Source organism: Lissotriton vulgaris, chromosome 12 (assembly GCF_964263255.1).
Source record: "Lissotriton vulgaris chromosome 12, aLisVul1.2, whole genome shotgun sequence".
In the NCBI taxonomy this organism is placed as follows: Eukaryota; Metazoa; Chordata; class Amphibia; order Caudata; family Salamandridae; genus Lissotriton; species Lissotriton vulgaris.
The window spans coordinates 64,971,839-64,991,020 of NC_141700.1; the positions used below are offsets into that span (position 1 = coordinate 64,971,839).

General features: G+C 44.3%; 1 protein-coding gene across 3 annotated transcripts in view; it reads left to right on the forward strand.

The window, feature by feature from the left end:
• Positions 1–19,182, forward strand: part of LOC147673314 (protein unc-13 homolog A-like) — a 182,282-nt gene that overhangs the window by 140,384 nt on the left and 22,716 nt on the right. For 2 of the 3 annotated variants that reach the window (XM_086947142.1, XM_086947144.1), the window contains 5 exons: positions 2,580–2,660; positions 3,198–3,345; positions 6,243–6,299; positions 9,275–9,367; positions 11,811–11,970. In XM_086947142.1, the coding sequence (XP_086803268.1) occupies positions 2,580–2,660; positions 3,198–3,345; positions 6,243–6,299; positions 9,275–9,367; positions 11,811–11,970 (539 nt within the window). The remainder of the gene's footprint in view (positions 1–2,579; positions 2,661–3,197; positions 3,346–6,242; positions 6,300–9,274; positions 9,368–11,810; positions 11,971–19,182) is intronic. The other variant, XM_086947143.1, reaches the window with a different exon arrangement.

Below are 19,182 nucleotides of genomic sequence, written 5' to 3' on the forward strand. Positions count from 1 at the left end.
CAGATTTCAACACCCGGTAACGTGTTTGTAGCCTGCGGTGTCGGAAGCGCTGGCTCAGCCTGCGAAACATTTGTTGGCTTCTTGTTTTGCACGTGAGCGCTTACCATATATGCAGCACGCGCTTGTATTCAGCGACATGTTTATCAATTTGGTTTCTCGTGTAGCAGATGCATGGCGATGGCTGCTGCCTCGACTCAGATCCATATCTGAACTTTTGATTTTCAGCTGACTTTCCGAGTAAATTTCAGCCCAAAAGCTCGATTTTCACAAAACGGAACCAACAATGTATTTTAAAAATTAGCTTGTGCACCTGACTAACAAGGGCAGCACCTAGGTTTCCGCGTGTTATCCATCAAGCCTCTGCTCTCATAAGAATCCGAGCCAGTTCCTGAAGTACTGATTAAATGGGAGTCGGTGTCCCTGAGCTGTTTACAGTTTATTTTAACGGTTGTGCCTCAATTGCTACTAAGACAGATATGTGAGCCAGTGCACCTGCTGCAGAAATCTGCATGCACATAGAAGGTCACCAGTTGAAGTCCTGGCTGTGCCATCATTGCTTTTCACCCGATCAAGGTCGATAAAAGAAGTTCCAATTAGTTGGTGTAGAGTAAGTAAAGCATTTTGTTTACATCAGCATGCAAGCTCGCTGTTACAAAAAGAGGGCTCCATTATCAAGGCTGGCACAGTCATTACTCGTTTGGTCCTGCTGGTCAATGGCCCTCACAGGGACAGTTCAAGAGATTCTGAATGTCGGACCCTTTATTTGGAACATGAACTTATGTTGCACATGGCCGTGCCTGGGAACTGTAGAATAAATCAGCCCTGCGCCCTTCTCTGTAAATCCCTGATGAATCGCGGGCACCTGTGTGCGTTCAGCGCTTTATGTAATAATACACATATTACATTAGAAATGCTATAGGTGTCACATTTGCGAAAGTTAAAACTATTAGCATTGTAAATGACGAAGCTATTAATTTTGCTATTTTCAAAACCAACACATAAATAAAAAAATTGTCATTTACAATACCAATAGCTCAAACTTTCCTAATGCGAGACCTATTGCATTGCAAATGCTTGTTCCAGAAGGGACTGAAACATGTCGACCACATAAGTCAACTCTTAGTAACAATTTTTCTAATTGTAGTTTCATCACATATTTTAAACAATACCCTGGGCCGCCAAGAATAAAACAGTAGGTAAGGATTCCCAGAGGTATCTTTTAATATCCACCTTCATCCCCATCACACTTTTGCACGACACCTGCTCCGCTGTAGTCAGGCGTAGAAGCACAACCAGGCGTCACTCGGCTGCCTGGTTGGACCCCGATGATGAAGCATGACACCAACCAGGTTGGTGTGCGAGGGGTTTATAAACAAGACCCATCGGGTCCAGTCAGAAGGCCATTATTTAAAGTGACCCTAAATAGCAGTGAATACTTCTACACATAGTGGGCCAGTCCACATTGATTCTACATAATACATTTGGGGACAGGACACGCCCCTAAAAACCCTTGCTCTCCCTTTTGATTATCCTATTTTTCTAGGCTGATCACTTTCAGGGCCCTAGTTTGAACACACCAGTGTCAGTGCACTTAATGACTCTGCAGTTCTGGAGTGGACATTTTTTTTAAGTAACTGACGCCAGTGTGCCTGGAAGGTGTCTATAAAGGTACCCCAATGTCACTCCTGTGCAGAGGATACCAACGACTGACATGCTGCCGATCAATGCCACCTACCGGTGCTCATGGTTACTGTTCGAAAAATCTTTCAGAACCAGTCTGACGCCTGTGAAATTCAAAGGTAAGGAATCTGTGGATAGATATAGTCTCTATCAAATTGCAGTACTCTGCTTCATTACAGAGGTTTCCAAAGTGGGCTGACCTCCTTAATGTCTCCTTGGGTCAAAGACTCTTTTCGCTGTCCTGGAACTAGTCCTTCTTGTACATTCTCCAGAGATCTGGGGAATGTGCGGGTCCTAGGGTTCACAGACGGTGGTTAAAGGAAGGTAGTATACATAGATATATCCATACTGGGGATAGAAGTTTTCAGCGAGGAGTCCACCAAGTTATGAGAAACTCTTTTAAGCTGCAGAAAATTTAGAACACAAAAGCAAATTTGAAATACTATTGCTAACATCACTACTGCTAAGTAAGATGAAAATAGGAGCAGCTGAGTCTTGTCTGATTGCACTGTTTTGTATTGATAGGTTAATATATTGTAGGATTGCAGATAAACCGGCCATGTGTGTTTGCTATATGTATATTTCACTACTCCAAAATGGTTGATTACTGAGGTATGCCACCTTCTGAAGCCAACGACTTGAGATTCTCTGCTCAGACTGAGATCGGCCATAGGTGCTAGAGGTTAACAATGATTTTTGTTTTTAGCTCTGACCTCTCTTGTCTATTTTCAAAATCATCTTGAGATAGATGAGTAAATCTTATCTGCTGAGGGATTGGCCAAGAAGCAGAGAGAGACTCAGTATACAATTTCCGTAAATGAGTATAGAAGTACTTGTTTAGTGTGAGTATGTGTAGTTTGCATGACCAGACTTTAAACAAATTAAATGTGGTGTTCTAGGATCATATGGTGCGGGAGGAGGCGAAGAGCCTGACGCCGAAGCAGTGTGCAGTGGTGGAGCTGGCCTTGGACACAATAAAGGTGAGGAAGAGCTTCTTGTCCATGTGCATCATTCCAACTCCCAGTCAACCACCTACCCCTAACTCCAGATTTCCATAAACCCCCAGACCTCACCCTAGATATCAGTGACTTAAATCTTGACCTCCATATTGACACCTGGTTTTCCTTTAAGGCCTGGCAGGCCGGAATCCTTGAGTTCCACCAGAGATTCTGAATTACACGTAGATCTCTAGATCGCATATCGTGTTGCATGAATCCCATAGGGAACCCCTCACTGGTTAAAGCATTCTGCACTGAATTTGTTTCTAGGCTTTCCTTGCAATTCTGACCGTGCATTCCACCTCATTTATTTCTCAACCTACAGTCCTACCTCTCCATAGGAATTAGGTAACTTGCAAAATCCAGTCACTCCCCTCAAAGATCCTAGTTTTTCATCACCTTTTAGCCTAGTTGCCATGAACCTGGTTTTCTGTGGTGCCCATTTGCCACATGCCCGATTGCTCCAAGCATGTATAACTTCCTGCTTCAATCTAAATCTTACCATCCTTCATTCTCCAGCAATACTTCCATGCCGGAGGAGTCGGTCTGAAGAAGACATTCCTGGAGAAAAGTCCTGACCTGCAGTCTCTGCGCTACGCTTTGTCATTGTACACCCAAGCAACCGACACTCTCATCAAAACCTTTGTCCAGACACAGTCTTCTCAGGGTAAGAAGTTTTCTAGATAACTGCAGCAGTAATGCATGTTTAGACTTAATTCCACTCCTGAAAGCACTGTATCAAGTCTGTATGCAGCTTCCAAAGAGTTACATCTATTTTGCTTGTACAGTCCACCTGAATCTCTTGGCTGCCTTTGGCAAAAGAAATGCTCCTTCCAGTACAGTGCTGGCAGACACTACTCTGACCATGGCATAGGCGTTGCTTCTCCAGCATGGCACTGATCAATCGAATACAGCCCCTAGCATGAGAGCTGCTCTTCCAATTCTTGTGGTAGGCAATATTTGACCTGGAAATTTCAAACACATTGAACATGAACAGCTCTTTCATTGGTCATCAAGATGCAGGATTATCTCCCAGTTCTCTGATAGTGTGATGTATGTTGTAAGCACAGCGAAATAACACTGTATGTAGTGTGTTGGAACTATATGGAATCTGCGTACGGTGCCTGTGGTGCTAAATAGAGAAAAGAGAAAATGTCCTATGTCCATTTTGAGTGGAGAATGGGGACCTCTGCCATTAGCATGGTGCTTGCTGGTCACATCAGAGGTGAACTCTAACAAGCCCGTCTGGCCTCAGTATAACAGCTGCTCAGTGCCAAAGTAGATTGCGCTGCAGCGAGGTCACTCATGGCTTATAACGCACCATCAGAATTGAGTTGCACGTAGAGAAGAGTATGGTAACCTGTATGAGACTCGAAAAGGCAAATCATAATTGCCACATTCTGCCCAGCTGGAGCCAGAAGAGGCCCTGCCCAATTAGATGTCAGCATTCATGTAAGGTCTGCTCATATTGATCAGGCAGAGCATGGACATGACAAACTAGAACCCCTGCGCTCAAGCAATCCACAAGCCTCAGACTCCCAAGTGTCTGGGAAAATAGGCAAACTCTACCATAGGCAGTAACCACCCCTTATGGTTTCCAACCAACACTTTGCTCTTGAGTGGAGAATATATTGATTATTTGGGCTCCAAAATTCTAAGTGTTGCCACATTACTTCCGGTGGGCTTTCAACAATTAAGCCACTGTAATCTGTGACTCTATTACAACTAGTTCAGTTGAAATTAAATAAGGTTGCAACTCCCTAATGCTGTACTTAGTTAAATGAAAGCTCAAGGCTGGAGAACCCGTGTCACACTGGCATGAAGCCACCAGGTCACTTTCCACACACAGAAAACTAGAGCAGGAAACTAAGGCACAACAAATTGACATAAGTGAGAATAATGTTTAACAATGAACAATGTCAAATCCACTGAACAGAAGAACTTTTTGACCTCTCTATAGGTTATGTGCAAAACATCTGGCAGAAACCATTAGGTTCAGGAGACAGCAGAATTTCTGCGCCCAGATTAATCAAAGTAATGTGTTACCCTAGCGTCACACAGGGGCAATGCCACTCTTAAGTCAGAGTTACCAACCCACCTTGCGTGGCCCTGCGTGGCTTGGTAAACCTGGAGTAACGCAAGGCCGCGCCAGTCGCTGTCTTGTGTTACTCTGCACCGGAAAGATGTTAAATGGGTGGTGAGGGGGTGTTCCCACACATCCACCCGTGCATTTTGGCTCATTCCCAGACTTACCAAGAAAACTAAACTTCGGCATGCATCAAAATTGTATATGCACATAGTGCATCCGTGCAGCGAGAGAGCAGGAATGTACATATCTTGGTAAATATGACGCATTCCTGCTCTCTCTTTTTGACGCAGGGCAGCAAGTTTTCTTTCTGCGTTGCGCTGCGTCAAATTTTGATCAATTTGGGCCTAGGTCTTTAGGCAGACTCCATGGAGTTGCTGAATACCAGGGACTCAACTATGTTGTTGCTTGGTGTATTCAAGCAGAAATATGCTTGATCTGTAGTAAATTGTGTATAATTAATTTACACATTCTCGAAGACAGTGCACCGAAGTTACGCATACAAGTATTTCATTGATAAAACCAAAGTTTTTCACAATGATAAGCACTTACAAAGTCTCATGCTTGCAGAATTGTTAATCCTCTCTCGCAAAGGTTTTCTACACTAACCGTGTAATAAGTGGGCCAAGGTCTTGATCATCCCAGTGAGTCGAAATACCCTCTGTCTACAGTGTACACATCCCAAAGCACGACACAAAAAGTAGAAAAGTGGACATCTGAGATTAAGGGGGAGGATCAAAGATGGTAATGATATTGGCTCAGAGCAGATGAAATGCTCACCAGATGCCATTTTAATTTGAACTCCATGAATGTTCATTACACATCGTTTGCAATGACTCGATAAATGTCAACGTTACAAGGAGGTGTCACTATAAAGCCACATTTAGAGTTGGAAATATTGTTATGCAATGCTGGAGGGATCACATCCTCATCTGAAGGAATTGGGTTCCTTAATATGTAATTTCTGAAAGCAACAACTCCTACGAAATTTCCAGTTTGACCTGTTATGAGATGTTGACTTGATCAGATTGGTGTGAGATAATGGTTTTAGGGAAATCTATTTGTCCTACCAGTCTTTTCTAGTCGATATCTACATAGTAAATGTGACCGTTTTATTGTAAATAAAAACTAAATGACTAGGCATAATTTGACCTGTATGATATATCAATTGCATAAAAAATTATTTCCAAGATGCAACTGGAATAATCTGAAATTTCTAGCAACTTTGCTTAGAACTGGCATATAGTGAAATAATTATTTTCTGTGTGTGTCTCTGCACATCTGTTTGTGTTTTTGTTTGTGTTTAAATGTGTGTATTGTTGCATTTGGAAGTACTTGTCTTTTTAACTTTTGTTTCAACTCCTTCAGCAGAACCTGATGTGGACTGTCCTTGTTGTAAAACCTGTAAAACCTTTGATTTTGTGTTTTCCCCTGCATTCCCCCTCCCCCTCTGTCTGTCTCCTCTTTATCTTTCATAGTCCATGGTGGAAAGGGTGTTAGGTTTACCCTTAGTGAAGAAATTTATCCTGAAAAGGGTACGTCGAACGCAAATGAAATGACAAGTTCCTCCCCTTGCACTGCTGATGCGCCTGTTATGAAACCATTTCCAAGCCCTTGGAATGGGTATCTTGGGGCCCACACCAGAAGAAACACCCAGATTAGAAAACAACTCTTGAGAGAGAGAATAGAAGAGTGAATGTAGGAAGAGAGGGTGCAATTGAAAGAAGATCAGAGCTTAGGAAAGAGGAATAAAGGAGAAATGTTTTTCTGGCAGGGTTCAGGAGAATGTGAGGAAGGCGTCAGTGGTAGGAAAGGCAGCAGGGCAGAGTTTGGTGGAAGCAGAAAGAAGGACTGAAGGTTGAATAATCCATTGGTGGAAGTGTTGAGAAAGAACAAAAGTGACATGAGGTAAGAGGAAGTTCGGAGGTACCTGGAAGCGGTGAGCAGATGGAAGACCGAAAAGAATTGTCTGTGATTACCACAAAGATACCAGGAAGTCTGGAAAAGGTACAACAGAGCAGGTGTGACAAGTGTGTCAGTGGATAAGGAGAGCAAAGATCGGAGGACATTAAGCCTCACCTGTTAGATGAGTGGGGGAGGAGTGAACTGCAAGAGAATCAATCCGCCAACACCTGGTGCAGGAAGGTGGAGTCATGAAGTTAAGATAAGCAGCCTCTATCGAGTAAGGGGATCTTGAAAGTGATCTGAACTGGGAAGAAGGAATATTTTGTGTTGAATCTTTCTTGAAAGCAGGATTTCAGGGCTTCCTATTTAGCAAGAAGCCTGACTTGCCCATCTGCTGGGTTGGTCGTTCGGGGGACTGTATTTTGTAGCATCACCCGCAGTGGCTCAGGTGAGGGCTGGAGGAGCACACTAAAACCAGTAAAGAAAATATGTCCCTGGTTTTTCTGGTTATGTAAACCACTTGAGTGGAGGGCGACCCAGTCCAATTTTCCCTCTGAGCTCCCATTTAGAGTTGATTTTCTGGTTATGTGCCTTAAGGTGAAACTTACTCCCCCCCCCCCACCCGCAAGTAAACATCTTTTCTTGGGTCACTGTTAGCCAGAAGGATCAAGTCAGTGAGTCGGTTAGCAAAGTTTTCAATCTGATTGTTTCCTCCGGTCATGGCTCTGGGGTCAGCCTTCCCCACTCCCCGGCAAGAGTTTCTCCAGGGATTGATTCAGTTTGCTAAGAGGAAACCAGTACGAAGGTAGAGAAAAGCTGGGAATTTCTAGGTACAACACTAGGGGTTTGAGCTCAAAGATAAAGCTTTAATGTGCCAGAGAAAAAGAAATGCACATCTCATTACATTGTATGAATTGTAGTCTTCAGTGCCGCTATTCAGCCTAGTAATTACGAACGGTAATTGGCAGCAATTGGAAAACCAAGGTATCTCAATCAAGCAGCTATGCATGGGCTACAATCTTGTACTTTTAACAGGAATATTTAAGATCTGGAAACGTGTGCAGCCCAAAACACGGCTAAACCGTTGATAACTCCTGGATTACTATAGTTTGCCCATGAACATAAAATGTGGGTCTTTCGTGCGCTACCACATTCATGCTGGTGGTGCTACTGCTGATTCGGAGAGGTGTATAGAGGTATTATTTTCAAGAGGGGCGTTTAGTTAAGAATGCAAAGGGGATTGAAGAACAGCAACTCATTAATTTATGAGAATGGTCTGGGTTAATACAGGGTGATGAGATCTATCCACAAGATAGATAAATAATATTTGGAGATGGTCCAGAAGTCTAAATGGTTGGATCATCGGGTTCTAATTGTGATGACATAGGCATGCAAAATATGGATCATCTTCATAAAAAGGGTTTATTTAAATCTAGGAAAATAGACACCAAGCTATGCTATGAAGTTCTGCATTCTTAGTCTACAGCATTATTTACTTCATATTTAGTTTGCCTACTGACACTCTCAGAAGTACGCTACAACCCCATCTCAAATATTTCACTGGTTCTATACACTTTCCAACACCTGACGCTCTTAGCAAACTGAATCAACTCCTCGGAATGAAAGGTCGGAGAGGGTCTCAGTCGCTGCCCTTGCCTTGGCAGTGCCCACTGCATTCAGAGATAGCATTTTCCCTTCCATTTACAGTGTTGAATGCTTACACTGAGCGTTTGTTTTCATTTGGATTGTACATGGGGTGGGGATTGGGGTAGGGGGTGAAATAGCATGTGATTCACCCAAGAGTTCCAATCAAAAGCCAGCATCTCACTCCGCACACAGTGAGGTAGCAGGCCCTAACAAGACTATGGATCGCAAAGTACTCCCTTCTCTATTTTTGTGTGTGCCGGGGAGAAAACAGGACTGTTTAGAAGTTACAGGTATCATAACACAAAATATTTGGCCATAATTTGAATAAACTCACAGCCAGTATCTCAGTGGCTACAAACATGGTTCCCCTGATTGGCTAGCGCTTCGGGAGTACTTATTTCACGTTCGATCCATAGTCTTTAAAGTTGACTAATCCAAAGACCTCAAGAAGTTTGGAGTAACAAAACGTTTTCAAGTTTTGTTCTAATTTTTTCTGTTTTCATGGATTGTTTGAAACACTGCAGATATGCACCAAAGCATTGATAGTGATTTTATTGCATGCTGTCCTGGTAAGCCTGAATGCAAGTGATACATTTTGCCAATGATAATCTCTTGTTCTCCCCTCAGCATATTTACCATCAGCACAACACCAGAAATGGTTTGAAAGGCAAGCTCGGGTCTTGCAATTTATCAACCCATACCATGGTTTAAAACTATTTTGAGGGCTCTAAAAGTATGCTATGGCATTTCTAATACCACCAGCCACATTAGTCAACAGATGGACTATGTTACTGGTCTGTTGGTGACTTTAATGTGTTTTATAAAGGGTCTGTTGGTGTGGAGCTCTGCCAGGGGTTCAAGATATTCATGACCTGACCGCGCCAGTAGTACCAAGGGTGTTATCACGGCCAGATAGACTGTGATTGCTATTTACAACTTTCTTTCTTTTGCCAAGCAGGATCTGGTGTGGATGACCCTGTTGGGGAAGTATCAATTCATGTGGAACTGTTCACACACCCCGGCACAGGAGAACACAAAGTCAGTGTGAAAGGTAGGTAAACTAGACCCTTGTAAACCCAATTTTACTGCTGCACAATAACTCTCTTCCCAAGCATTTAATCCAAGCATTGATAGCTCTCATAAGATCTAATGAGCCTTGGACGCTACCCTGTAAAGGAAACCCACAAATTAAATTTGAATTTTCCTTGGACCTATTAACAAGGCTGAACAAACAAAATTAGTCAGAGGTCGAGAGTTCTGACTGCCAAATTGTACAAAAAATAGACTTTTGATTTAGCAAAACTGTAAAGGTCCTTGGGAAGGGGTGGTTCCTCCTGCTCCTTAGTCAGTCAAGGAAGGGTTAAAATGAGATGCCAACGTGCACTTCCTCAGCCTGGCCTGAACAGGTGGGTATCATTGATATGCTTCCTATCGTGGGGTAATGATTAGTGAACAAACTCATGTGCGAGCCCCACAAAGCCATTTTCGGCTCCCCAGTGTTACCCAGGGCCAGGATGTGCCCACTGCACACACCTCATCAGCGCCCCTGTCTTTTTCAAGCCCTAAGGAGAAAACCGGCTTGTCCCCTCATCAGCCTTAGTTGGTCCTTTGGGACCAGGGGCTCAAACCTTGTGTCACGGGTCCCCTACAAACTTTGCAACTTCATGGCCTTACCCATTGTCGGGGACAAATATTATCCAGATTACTGAGTATGAGTGTGTCATTTGCTCCCTATGTCACCAGGAGGCTCTGGATACCATGGCCTTCATCAAATTGGTTCTTTCGGGGACACCAGTGAAACCGGCTTTTCATCATTTATTCTACGCAAGTAGATCAGTGTGATGCCAGGATTGATATCTGCTGCGTCATCAACTTCACTTTCCAATCTCACTTACATAGAGCCAGTTAGGAAACCTGGCAGCGGTGTCCCAAGCTTGATTGGACAAAAGTGCCCTGCAGCAGCCACTTTCTTTCTAACTGGAGCATTTGGCCTCCACATGGGAAAATAAAAAAAACTGTGCAAAGGCCTGTGCCATCCTTTGAAGAAAAATCCAGCAGTGGAAACAGCCTTCGGCTTAAGGTTTGCAAACAAGCAGAACTGACGCCATCTTTCTTTTTATTATACTCTGATATCATTAATGATCTTTACCACCTATGACATTTGATATCACATCACTTTTTATATTGTTGCTGAATCACTGAAGCCATAAATTATTACACATATTCTGTCCAGGCCCATTACAGAGGTCTATCCTAAAACCATCCCGCGAGCCTAGGCTTGCTGCGCTTGGCCCAAAGCCACTTTCAACTGTCTCTGGGGACAGTTGAGCAGGGTTTTGGGTGAGGTTTAAAGCAACAGTCCACGACCAAATTTCACAGGGCATAACCAAAGGATGTTGCCGACAGACACTTGCATCAATTTAATGGGGCTGGGTACAACTGAAAGTCATGGCCTGCAATCAAAGGCTATTGAATATACTGAGATCCTCATTATGAATGACCTGGCGTGTGGGTTGATATTTATCGGAGCCAACAAAACCCGACTCCAGTTAGCAATTTGACCCCAAAAAAGGACCAAATCAGCATTCCTGATAATTATCAGGCATTTTTCACCTGATAAATTTCAACACATTTGATCTGCCGAAATGTATTAGATAAACAAAGTTGGAATGCTGGGTTTACTTCTAAACTCCCAATTATGATCTGTGCTGCCCCAGGAGTATTGCAAATAACTAGGCCCCCCTCAATGCGTGCCGGAGTAGTGCTTGTGGATGGGGAGAAAAGTGTGGGCAAAGGCCATGCCCTGTGCTCCATGATCTCTTGAAATGGTCAACCCGTGTTCTCTGTGGGGTACAGGTGTATTCCAATCACTTATACACACAGGGGGTCGCACTTCACACTATAATACAAACCAAATTTTTCATTTTCGTTTAAAAATAGTATTATATTTCCAAGTGTCTGTGGTGTTGTATTATCATCACAACAATAGTAGATCCATCTAACAGCCTTGAACACAGTAGGTGATTAATGTTAAATTCTGTGTTTATCCTTTAATTTTCTCCACAAAACACACATCTTGTCTTCCCAGCTTCTATTAGAATCACTCCATTCTCAGCTCGCACCAGCAGCATATCTATAAATTATTGAGGGCGTTATTTGGCAGTAGAACCTCGGGGTTGAGCATACTTTGTAGATTGTTCAGGTGTATGATAAAAAAAAAAGATTAGCCAATAAAATGTTCTTTAAGAAAATATGTGGTCTTTTTCTAAGGTCAGTAGTTATTCCAAATTATTCTTGACAGCTAGAAAATGTATTTAAAATAAACTTGGTTGAAGCTATGTTAGTTACGATATGGAACATAAAACCTCAGTAGTTTGCCAGTGGTTGTGTGCTACATAGTTAACTCCCACAATGCATTTCTCAGGAACTCAAAGATGACCTCACTAAATACTTCTAGCCCAAGCAGTTGTAATCCTTATTCTGTTGTTTTCTAGTGGTTGCTGCCAATGACCTGAAATGGCAAACATCCGGAATCTTCCGTCCTTTCATTGAAGTCAACATGATTGGCCCCCACCTCAGTGACAAGAAAAGGAAGTATGCCACAAAATCCAAGAACAACAGCTGGGCTCCCAAATACAACGAGAACTTCCAGTTGTGAGTGAAAGATATGCTTAATTATATACTTTTGATCTTTACATAGTAGAGCAGTCCCCAACCAGTCTGTATAGTCCTCTTGTATGCCACAAAGTGTACCGACCCGGAACCCATACAAGTGTTTGGCTCTGTAATGTTAACTGCATCTTTGTTTTCTGTTCTTTAACGGCAAATTCCTTGATACAACCAGACTAGAGTTACTGTGATGTAGCTTTATCACACAGGTAAAACCTATTCATGTGGTTGATAAGTCTAAAAAAAGAAAAAGCGTCCGATGATAAAGTTATAACCAGCAGATACAAATGTTTTCCTTATTTGACATAGGGATAGCAGACAGGGTGAGGTTCTGACTGGAAGGATGCTGCATATACAACTGGCAGCCTGAAGCGTGGTTTTGCCACAGAGAGAAATGGAATGGAATGCTGGGATAATTTTTCTAATGTTTGTGTCATCAATAGATGCCAGGAGTTTTAGATTTGAAATCTGACCAACTGTTTTAGGGAGGCACAACTGGATCCTGAGATTTAGGGGTAGGGGAGTGGGGTGAGAGAATGGGCGATAGGGCAGAAGGAGAGAAAGGTGGGTGATCCAGAGGGGTGTCATCCGGACTTTGGAACTCTAGAACTAGCCAGAGTCCCATGCCAAAGCTGTGCTCTGGTGACCCACTATGCTGTGTTGTGCTTATGCTACGTTCTCCGACTCCCAACAGTATTTTTTAATTATGCCATTTTAGACCCTTGTCGTGGGGGCGTGGTGAGTTCTAATGATCATGGTCCAGTCTATTCTGAGTGCCAGTAAGGTTTTCCTGGCTAATGCGTTCCACGTAACATCAGTTGTGACAGAGGAGGATGGGCACTAGCTCCACGCCTTGCAAGAGCAAAGGGAAAGCCCTACCCTTCTTGAATATAACGAGAAAACAGTTAAAGTCAAATGGCATTTTTCCCATGTCCTGAAATTGAAAAGACCTCCTTACAGTATCAAAGTTGAGGCAGCTCAGATCCCCTCTTGACAAGGATTCTGAGAGACTTTTAGAGACAGAAACTTTGGTCTCCGAAGCTATCCTGATTCTTTAGGCTAGTGTGAATGAGTAGTGAAGGCCTAGCTCCCTGTAGCTGTGTGAAGGTTGAGTCAGAGACCACATAACAAGTTGTTACTTACACTAGAAGTATGAATGCAGTCCTGAGTCATTACAAAAGAATAACGCAGAGAATTTGAGTACCGTAAACATACAGAAGAAAGGAGGTAGTTGCAAGTCGATAGCCTTCCCCAGTAAAGAAAAATAGACAAATGGTTTGGGGCCCTGTTGCAACGTTTATGGTCCGGTCCATCTCATAGTAAATAAATGTGTCCGTTCAGGCTCTGGTAGTTGAACACCAGGGATACTTCCAAAGCTGTCAGTGGTGAAAAAGTCTATAGGGTGCCTTTATGATGCTGCGGATAGAAGGAACTGGTACTGAAATGTAAGTGTGACCTAGCAGGATTTACAACTGAGGGCCTGATCTAGATCTTGGCGGGCGGGTTACTCCGTCACTGCGGTGACAGATATCCCCTATTCCAAAATATAAATCCCATTATGTCCTATGTGATTTATGTTTCGGCGGACAGGATATCGGTCACTGTTGTGACGGAGTTACCCATCCAACAAGACCTAAATTGGGGCCTGAGTTTCTCCCAAAATGAAAAACTGCATATAACTTGTTTTGACTATTAAAAACAAAGTGATACCAAATGTGTGTAAAGGTACCACTTATCGAGTTTCAGTTGGACGTGGTCAAACTATATTATTTGGAGTTTCAAGAATGTGGGTGTTATCTCCGTGCACACCTAAATATTGAACAGTGTTTCAGAAAGTTCTATTTGGCCCAATCCTTGTCGCACTGTGCCTTTCAGTGCCTTATGTCATTGTGAGAATATGTGATTGGTAGATCACGAAGGGCGTGCTCATTTAACATGAAACTGTGGAGTTTCTTCACTCGTTTCGCTTCTTTGGTTACCTTTAGTTTTTAAAATTAGTGAGTCTTCAAACTGTTGGAATCATCAAATTATTTTATTGATTCAAAGTTTGTAGCTTTTTCAAATATTTTGAGTAATTCATCCCGAAACTCTCAAGAAACATTTACCCACATCACAATTCATTCGCTTGAAAAGAATTAATTCTGATCCTCATATTCTGGAAAAATCAATGACAGAGCAACAACAACAATACCTTGCCAGAGGATACCCTAAAGAGATTCTAGAAGAATCACTTAAAAAAGTAGCCAAACTACCCAGAGAAAGCTTATTGACGCCAATATCTCAAACCACAGAACAAAAAACAGTATGTGTTTTGAAATTCTCCACTGAAGCCAAAAAGATCAAGAGAATCATCAATCAACACTGGTCTTTAATCAAAGCTGAACCAGATCTCCAAAATCTGTATAGTGACCAAATAACCTTTGCTTTCAAAAGATCAAAAAATCTGAAGGAGTTCCTCACTACTAAAAAAGAAATCAAAACACAACATAAAGGAATGTCTAAATGCTTGAACTGCATACACTGCAATAATGTAATAACTGGAAAAACTTTCATGCATCCTACAAAAGGCCACAAAATTGATCTACATTTTTTTTTTTTTTTTTTTTCCAAGACCTTTATTGTAGCAAAGTCATAACATTACACAGCTGGTAGCCTACAACCCTGGGGCCGGCTGCGAAGGTGGAATCCACAATAAACGCGCATTGTACATAGATACAAGCAGTCGGGACGGCAGTGTAAAACATACAGTTGGGTCTTGTAACGGTATTTGTGTTTTTTTTAGGAACCAGAGGTCGCAACCAGCAGACCTGGGTACAACATTTAACTGGAGACCATTACCCCTGAAGAAAAAAAGGAAATGATTAGTGCAATGCAAGAAACAACGGCACGCGCAGGCACCAGCGCTCACGTGAATAATGGCAATCGTTAAAGACATATCACCCAGGCGATAGCTCAGGGAGCCCTTGCTCCTCCTCTGCAGCCTGTCTTGCAACTAGAAAATCAGTGAGATAACACCAAAAGTCCTTAGGTCTGGACTTCGCCGGCAGGTCCTCCTCGTAGGTTCTGAGCCTATCTCTGCAGCTGGCCATGTCCCCCAGCCATCTGGCCACAGTTGGTTTCTTGGAGCTATTCCAGCATTGAGCTACTTGTCTCTTGGCCAGCAGCAGCGCGATAACACAGAATTTACGTTTAACAGCCTTAAATTGGGCCGTTATTCCCAGAAGACCCATTCTTATAGAACATAGTATGTCGGAGCTCAGCATGGCAGACAAAGCAATGAAAACCTCGCTCCAGTAGTTCTGGATCGCTGCGCATGACCAGGCTAGGTGTAGGAAGTCAGCCCCCTCCCTCCCGCATCGTTTACACTGGTCAACATCTAACAAACCATATTTGTGCATGCGAGCCGGGGTATAGTAGGCTTGGTGTAAAAACTTGAAATGTATGATACGGAGATTCCCATTGGGAGTAAGGATCTGAGTTAGCGCGCATGCCTGCTGCCATTCCTGTTCAGTGAGCGGATCGTCAAGTACCGTGTCCCAGCGCCCCTTGGCCCTGGCCGTGGAGTGGGGTAAGTCCGCCTGAGCTGAGGAGTACAGCCGTGACACCATATGGGAGATGTTTGGGGATGCAATCATCAGCTGTAGGGGAGACAGGGAATCTGGTTCCTGTGGGAAAGTGGGGTAGTGTTCCCGTAACGCCCTTTTCAGCCTGTAGTGTGTGAATATAAACAACGGGGACTTATTCTGTACAAACGTCATGTCGTCTAGTTCTATAAATTCCCCCTCACAGAATAAATCGCCGAGCGTGGATATGCCCACTCGTTGCAGTAAGGACATGCCCACCGATTCCCCAGTGACCGATAAAGCCTGGTGATGTGCCAACGGCAGGGAAGGGGCAAACAATGGTGATTTATGTGTTAATTGACTCAATTTGTTCCATGCTTTAACAGTGGTATCCACCGGATTGATGTCCTGGGAGTGAAGGGGAGGGCGCTTATGCGTGAGCATGGAAGTGAGGGGCACTGGCGCCACATCATCTTTTTCAATAGCTGTGTGCGTGAGGTAGGGGACCTCGTGAAACCAGTATGCAGCAAATTGAGCTTGCGCGCAAAGGTAATATAGTAAAAAATCCGGGACACCAAAGCCCCCCTTGATATATGGGAGCGTCAATGTCTGCAAATCGATACGCGCCTGTTTACCCGCCCAAATGAGCTGTAACGTAAGTGTTTTTATGCGACGGAATACCTCGCCAGGGGGGGTGATCGGAATGTTATTAAACAGGTAAAGGAACTTGGGCAAGACATTCATTTTGACAATCGCTATGCGATCCGCCAAGGACAGAGGGAGCTGAATCCAACGCCGGATTTTATCTTCCAACGTGGAAATGACAGTGCCATAGTTCGCCCTAATCACCACCTCCGGGTCTCTATGGAACATGACCCCTAAATAGCGAATTGGGTCCGTTTGCCATACCAATGGATAGTCCGTGTGTATGGGGTCAGCCATATCAGTCAAGGGGATAATGTAGGATTTGGTCCAGTTGATGGCAAGTCCGGAGTGACCCTCGAACTTCACGTATTCCCGTAGAAGCGGGTTTAAGTGAGTGGCCGGATCGCGCACATACAAGAGCATATCATCGGCGTATAATGATATATGAAGGGGTCTGTCCGTGAAACGCAGGGCCGAGGAATTGTATTTTTGCCTGATCCTGCACGCAAGGGGCTCGAGGGCAAGGGCAAATAGTAGGGGGGACAGGGGACAACCCTGTCTCGTACCGCGTCCTATAGGGAAATCGTTGGACACGTAGCCATTCACTCGCACCCTAGCGCACGGGTCGGTGTAGAGTAGTCTCACCCATTGCACAAATCTTTTAGGAAAGCCCATTCTGTTAAGTATAGTGATCAGGTAGCTCCACTCCACTGAATCGAACGCCTTTGCAGCGTCCAACATTATAGCTACCGCCCTCGTGGAAGGCTGCAGATAGTGGGATAATGCGAATAGTGTCCTGGTATTGTGCGCTGTGGACCGAGTGGGGATAAATCCTGACTGGTCAGGGAGCACTAAATTAGTCATTAGGGGAGTGAGTCTGACAGCTAGGATTTTGGCTAGTATTTTAGAGTTGGCGTTAATAAGCGATAGGGGCCTGTAGGAATCACATAGTTCGGGATCTTTGTGGGGTTTTAACAACGTGATGATCACCGCTTCCCTAAGTGTGGGTGGAAGTACTCCCTGATCGAACGCTGCACCGAACATTGCCACCAGATGCGGGGCTAGAATGTCCACATAATGTTTATAAAACTCATTTGTGTAGCCATCTGGCCCAGGTGATTTATTGTTTGGCAGAGATTTAATTATTTCCGTGACCTCCTCGACTGTGATGGGGGCGGCCAGATCCTCCCTCTGAGAGTCAGATAGCCAGGCGATGGCCACGTCCTCCAGGTAGCTGAAGATTTCAACAGGGGACGCTATAGAACGGGAAGCGTAAAGTGCGCTATATGCGTCAACGAAACAGGACAGTATGTCAGTGGCTTGCGTCTTATAGTCCCCCGCAGTGGACCGTACGCGCAGGACGGTGTTTCGCTTTCTGCCCTCGCAAATTTTAGCCGCCAGTACCCCCCCTGGTCTCCCGCCCTCTCCAAATGCTCTGGCTGAGGTACGCTTGTCTAAGTATTTGATCTCATCCTCAACATAAGTGCTATGTTCTGAGTGCAACTGACGCAATGCGCCCAATAAGGAGATGTCCTGCGATGCTTCGAAAGCCTTTTCAAGCTCCCTCATTCGCTTTTCACGACTATTTATCTGGTGTCGTATATCTCGTAGTGTGCCTACTGTGGTGCTGATACAGACCCCACGAATCGTGGCTTTAAAAGCCTCCCAGAGCAGGCAAGGGTCGTCTGACGATGGCTCATTCAGCTGGAAGTATTCCACGATGGCCGTGTGTATAGTGTGATCATAATTGGTGTCAGTCAAAGCTCTAGAGTTAAATCTCCATTGGAAGGGAGGCGGACAGTAGTTCGGGATAGTTATTGAGAGCAGGACAGGGTTGTGATCGGAAAGTGTTCTGGGTAGGACACGTACTTCTGTGGCCCAGAGTGCAACGTCTGTCGAAGCGAGCCAGTAATCCAGGCGTGACCAACTGCTGTGTACCGCCGATATGTGTGTAGCACCAGCGGTGACCGGGAACTTATGCCTCCAGACATCCGTAAGAGTGAGATCGTGCATTAAATGATGTAGTTGTAGTCTAGCGTGTTTGTGTGGTTCGTGCGAGTTTGGTGACCTATCCAGCTCATCATTCAAAGCTATATTCCAGTCCCCCCCACAGATGACATGCGCACCCCGATACTCCTGTAGTCTACCCCACAGGTCTCGAATAAATTCGGGTGCGTCTACATTAGGCCCATATACATTCAGTAGCACAACTTTTTGGCCGCGCAGTACGCCTTTGACAATGATGAATCTACCCTCGGGATCAGCAGTCGTCCCCAAATGTTCGAAATTCGTACCTTTCCTTATCAGTGTAATTACCCCTCTAGAGTAGGATGAGTAGTGTGAAGCGTAGGAGGATTCGGCCCAGCGAGCGCCTAAGGAAAGTTTAGAGTTGGGAGCGATGTGGGTTTCCTGCAGGAAAGCGATATCGACCTCCCACCTTGTCAAGTAAGAGAATACCTGCCTTATCTTTTTAGGTTGTGTGAACCCCCTGACATTCCAAGTGAGAAGGCGCAGTTGTGTTCCGTATCTATTAGTATTCACAGTAGTCATAAGTCAGTAACAGTATAGCAGACATTGCCATGATGGTACAGCATAACGGTATGTAGCGCAGGAGACCATGGACGCGCTGGTGCATGTACCAGTAGCACTTAGGTGACAAAGTAATAACATAGTTGTGTTGTAAAGCAATCGGTCTCAAAACAGTAACAAAACACCCCTCCCACCCACCCCCACCCACTCCAGCACCCCAATCCTGCCGAAGCCATTGACCCCAGGAACAATTACCCCAAAAACAACGAGGACATAAGGAGTTCCCCATCCCAAGTAACTTTGCGGGGAACACCCTTTTGGAGGACCGCAGGGGGCACAACTCAACACCCGAATGTACGGGCGTGGACGTCTCTAATGCATCTAGACTTGTGCAAATAACACTGTATGTAGCAATTCACATGTGGCCCAACCTCCTGCCCCATCGGGCGGCAATCAAACA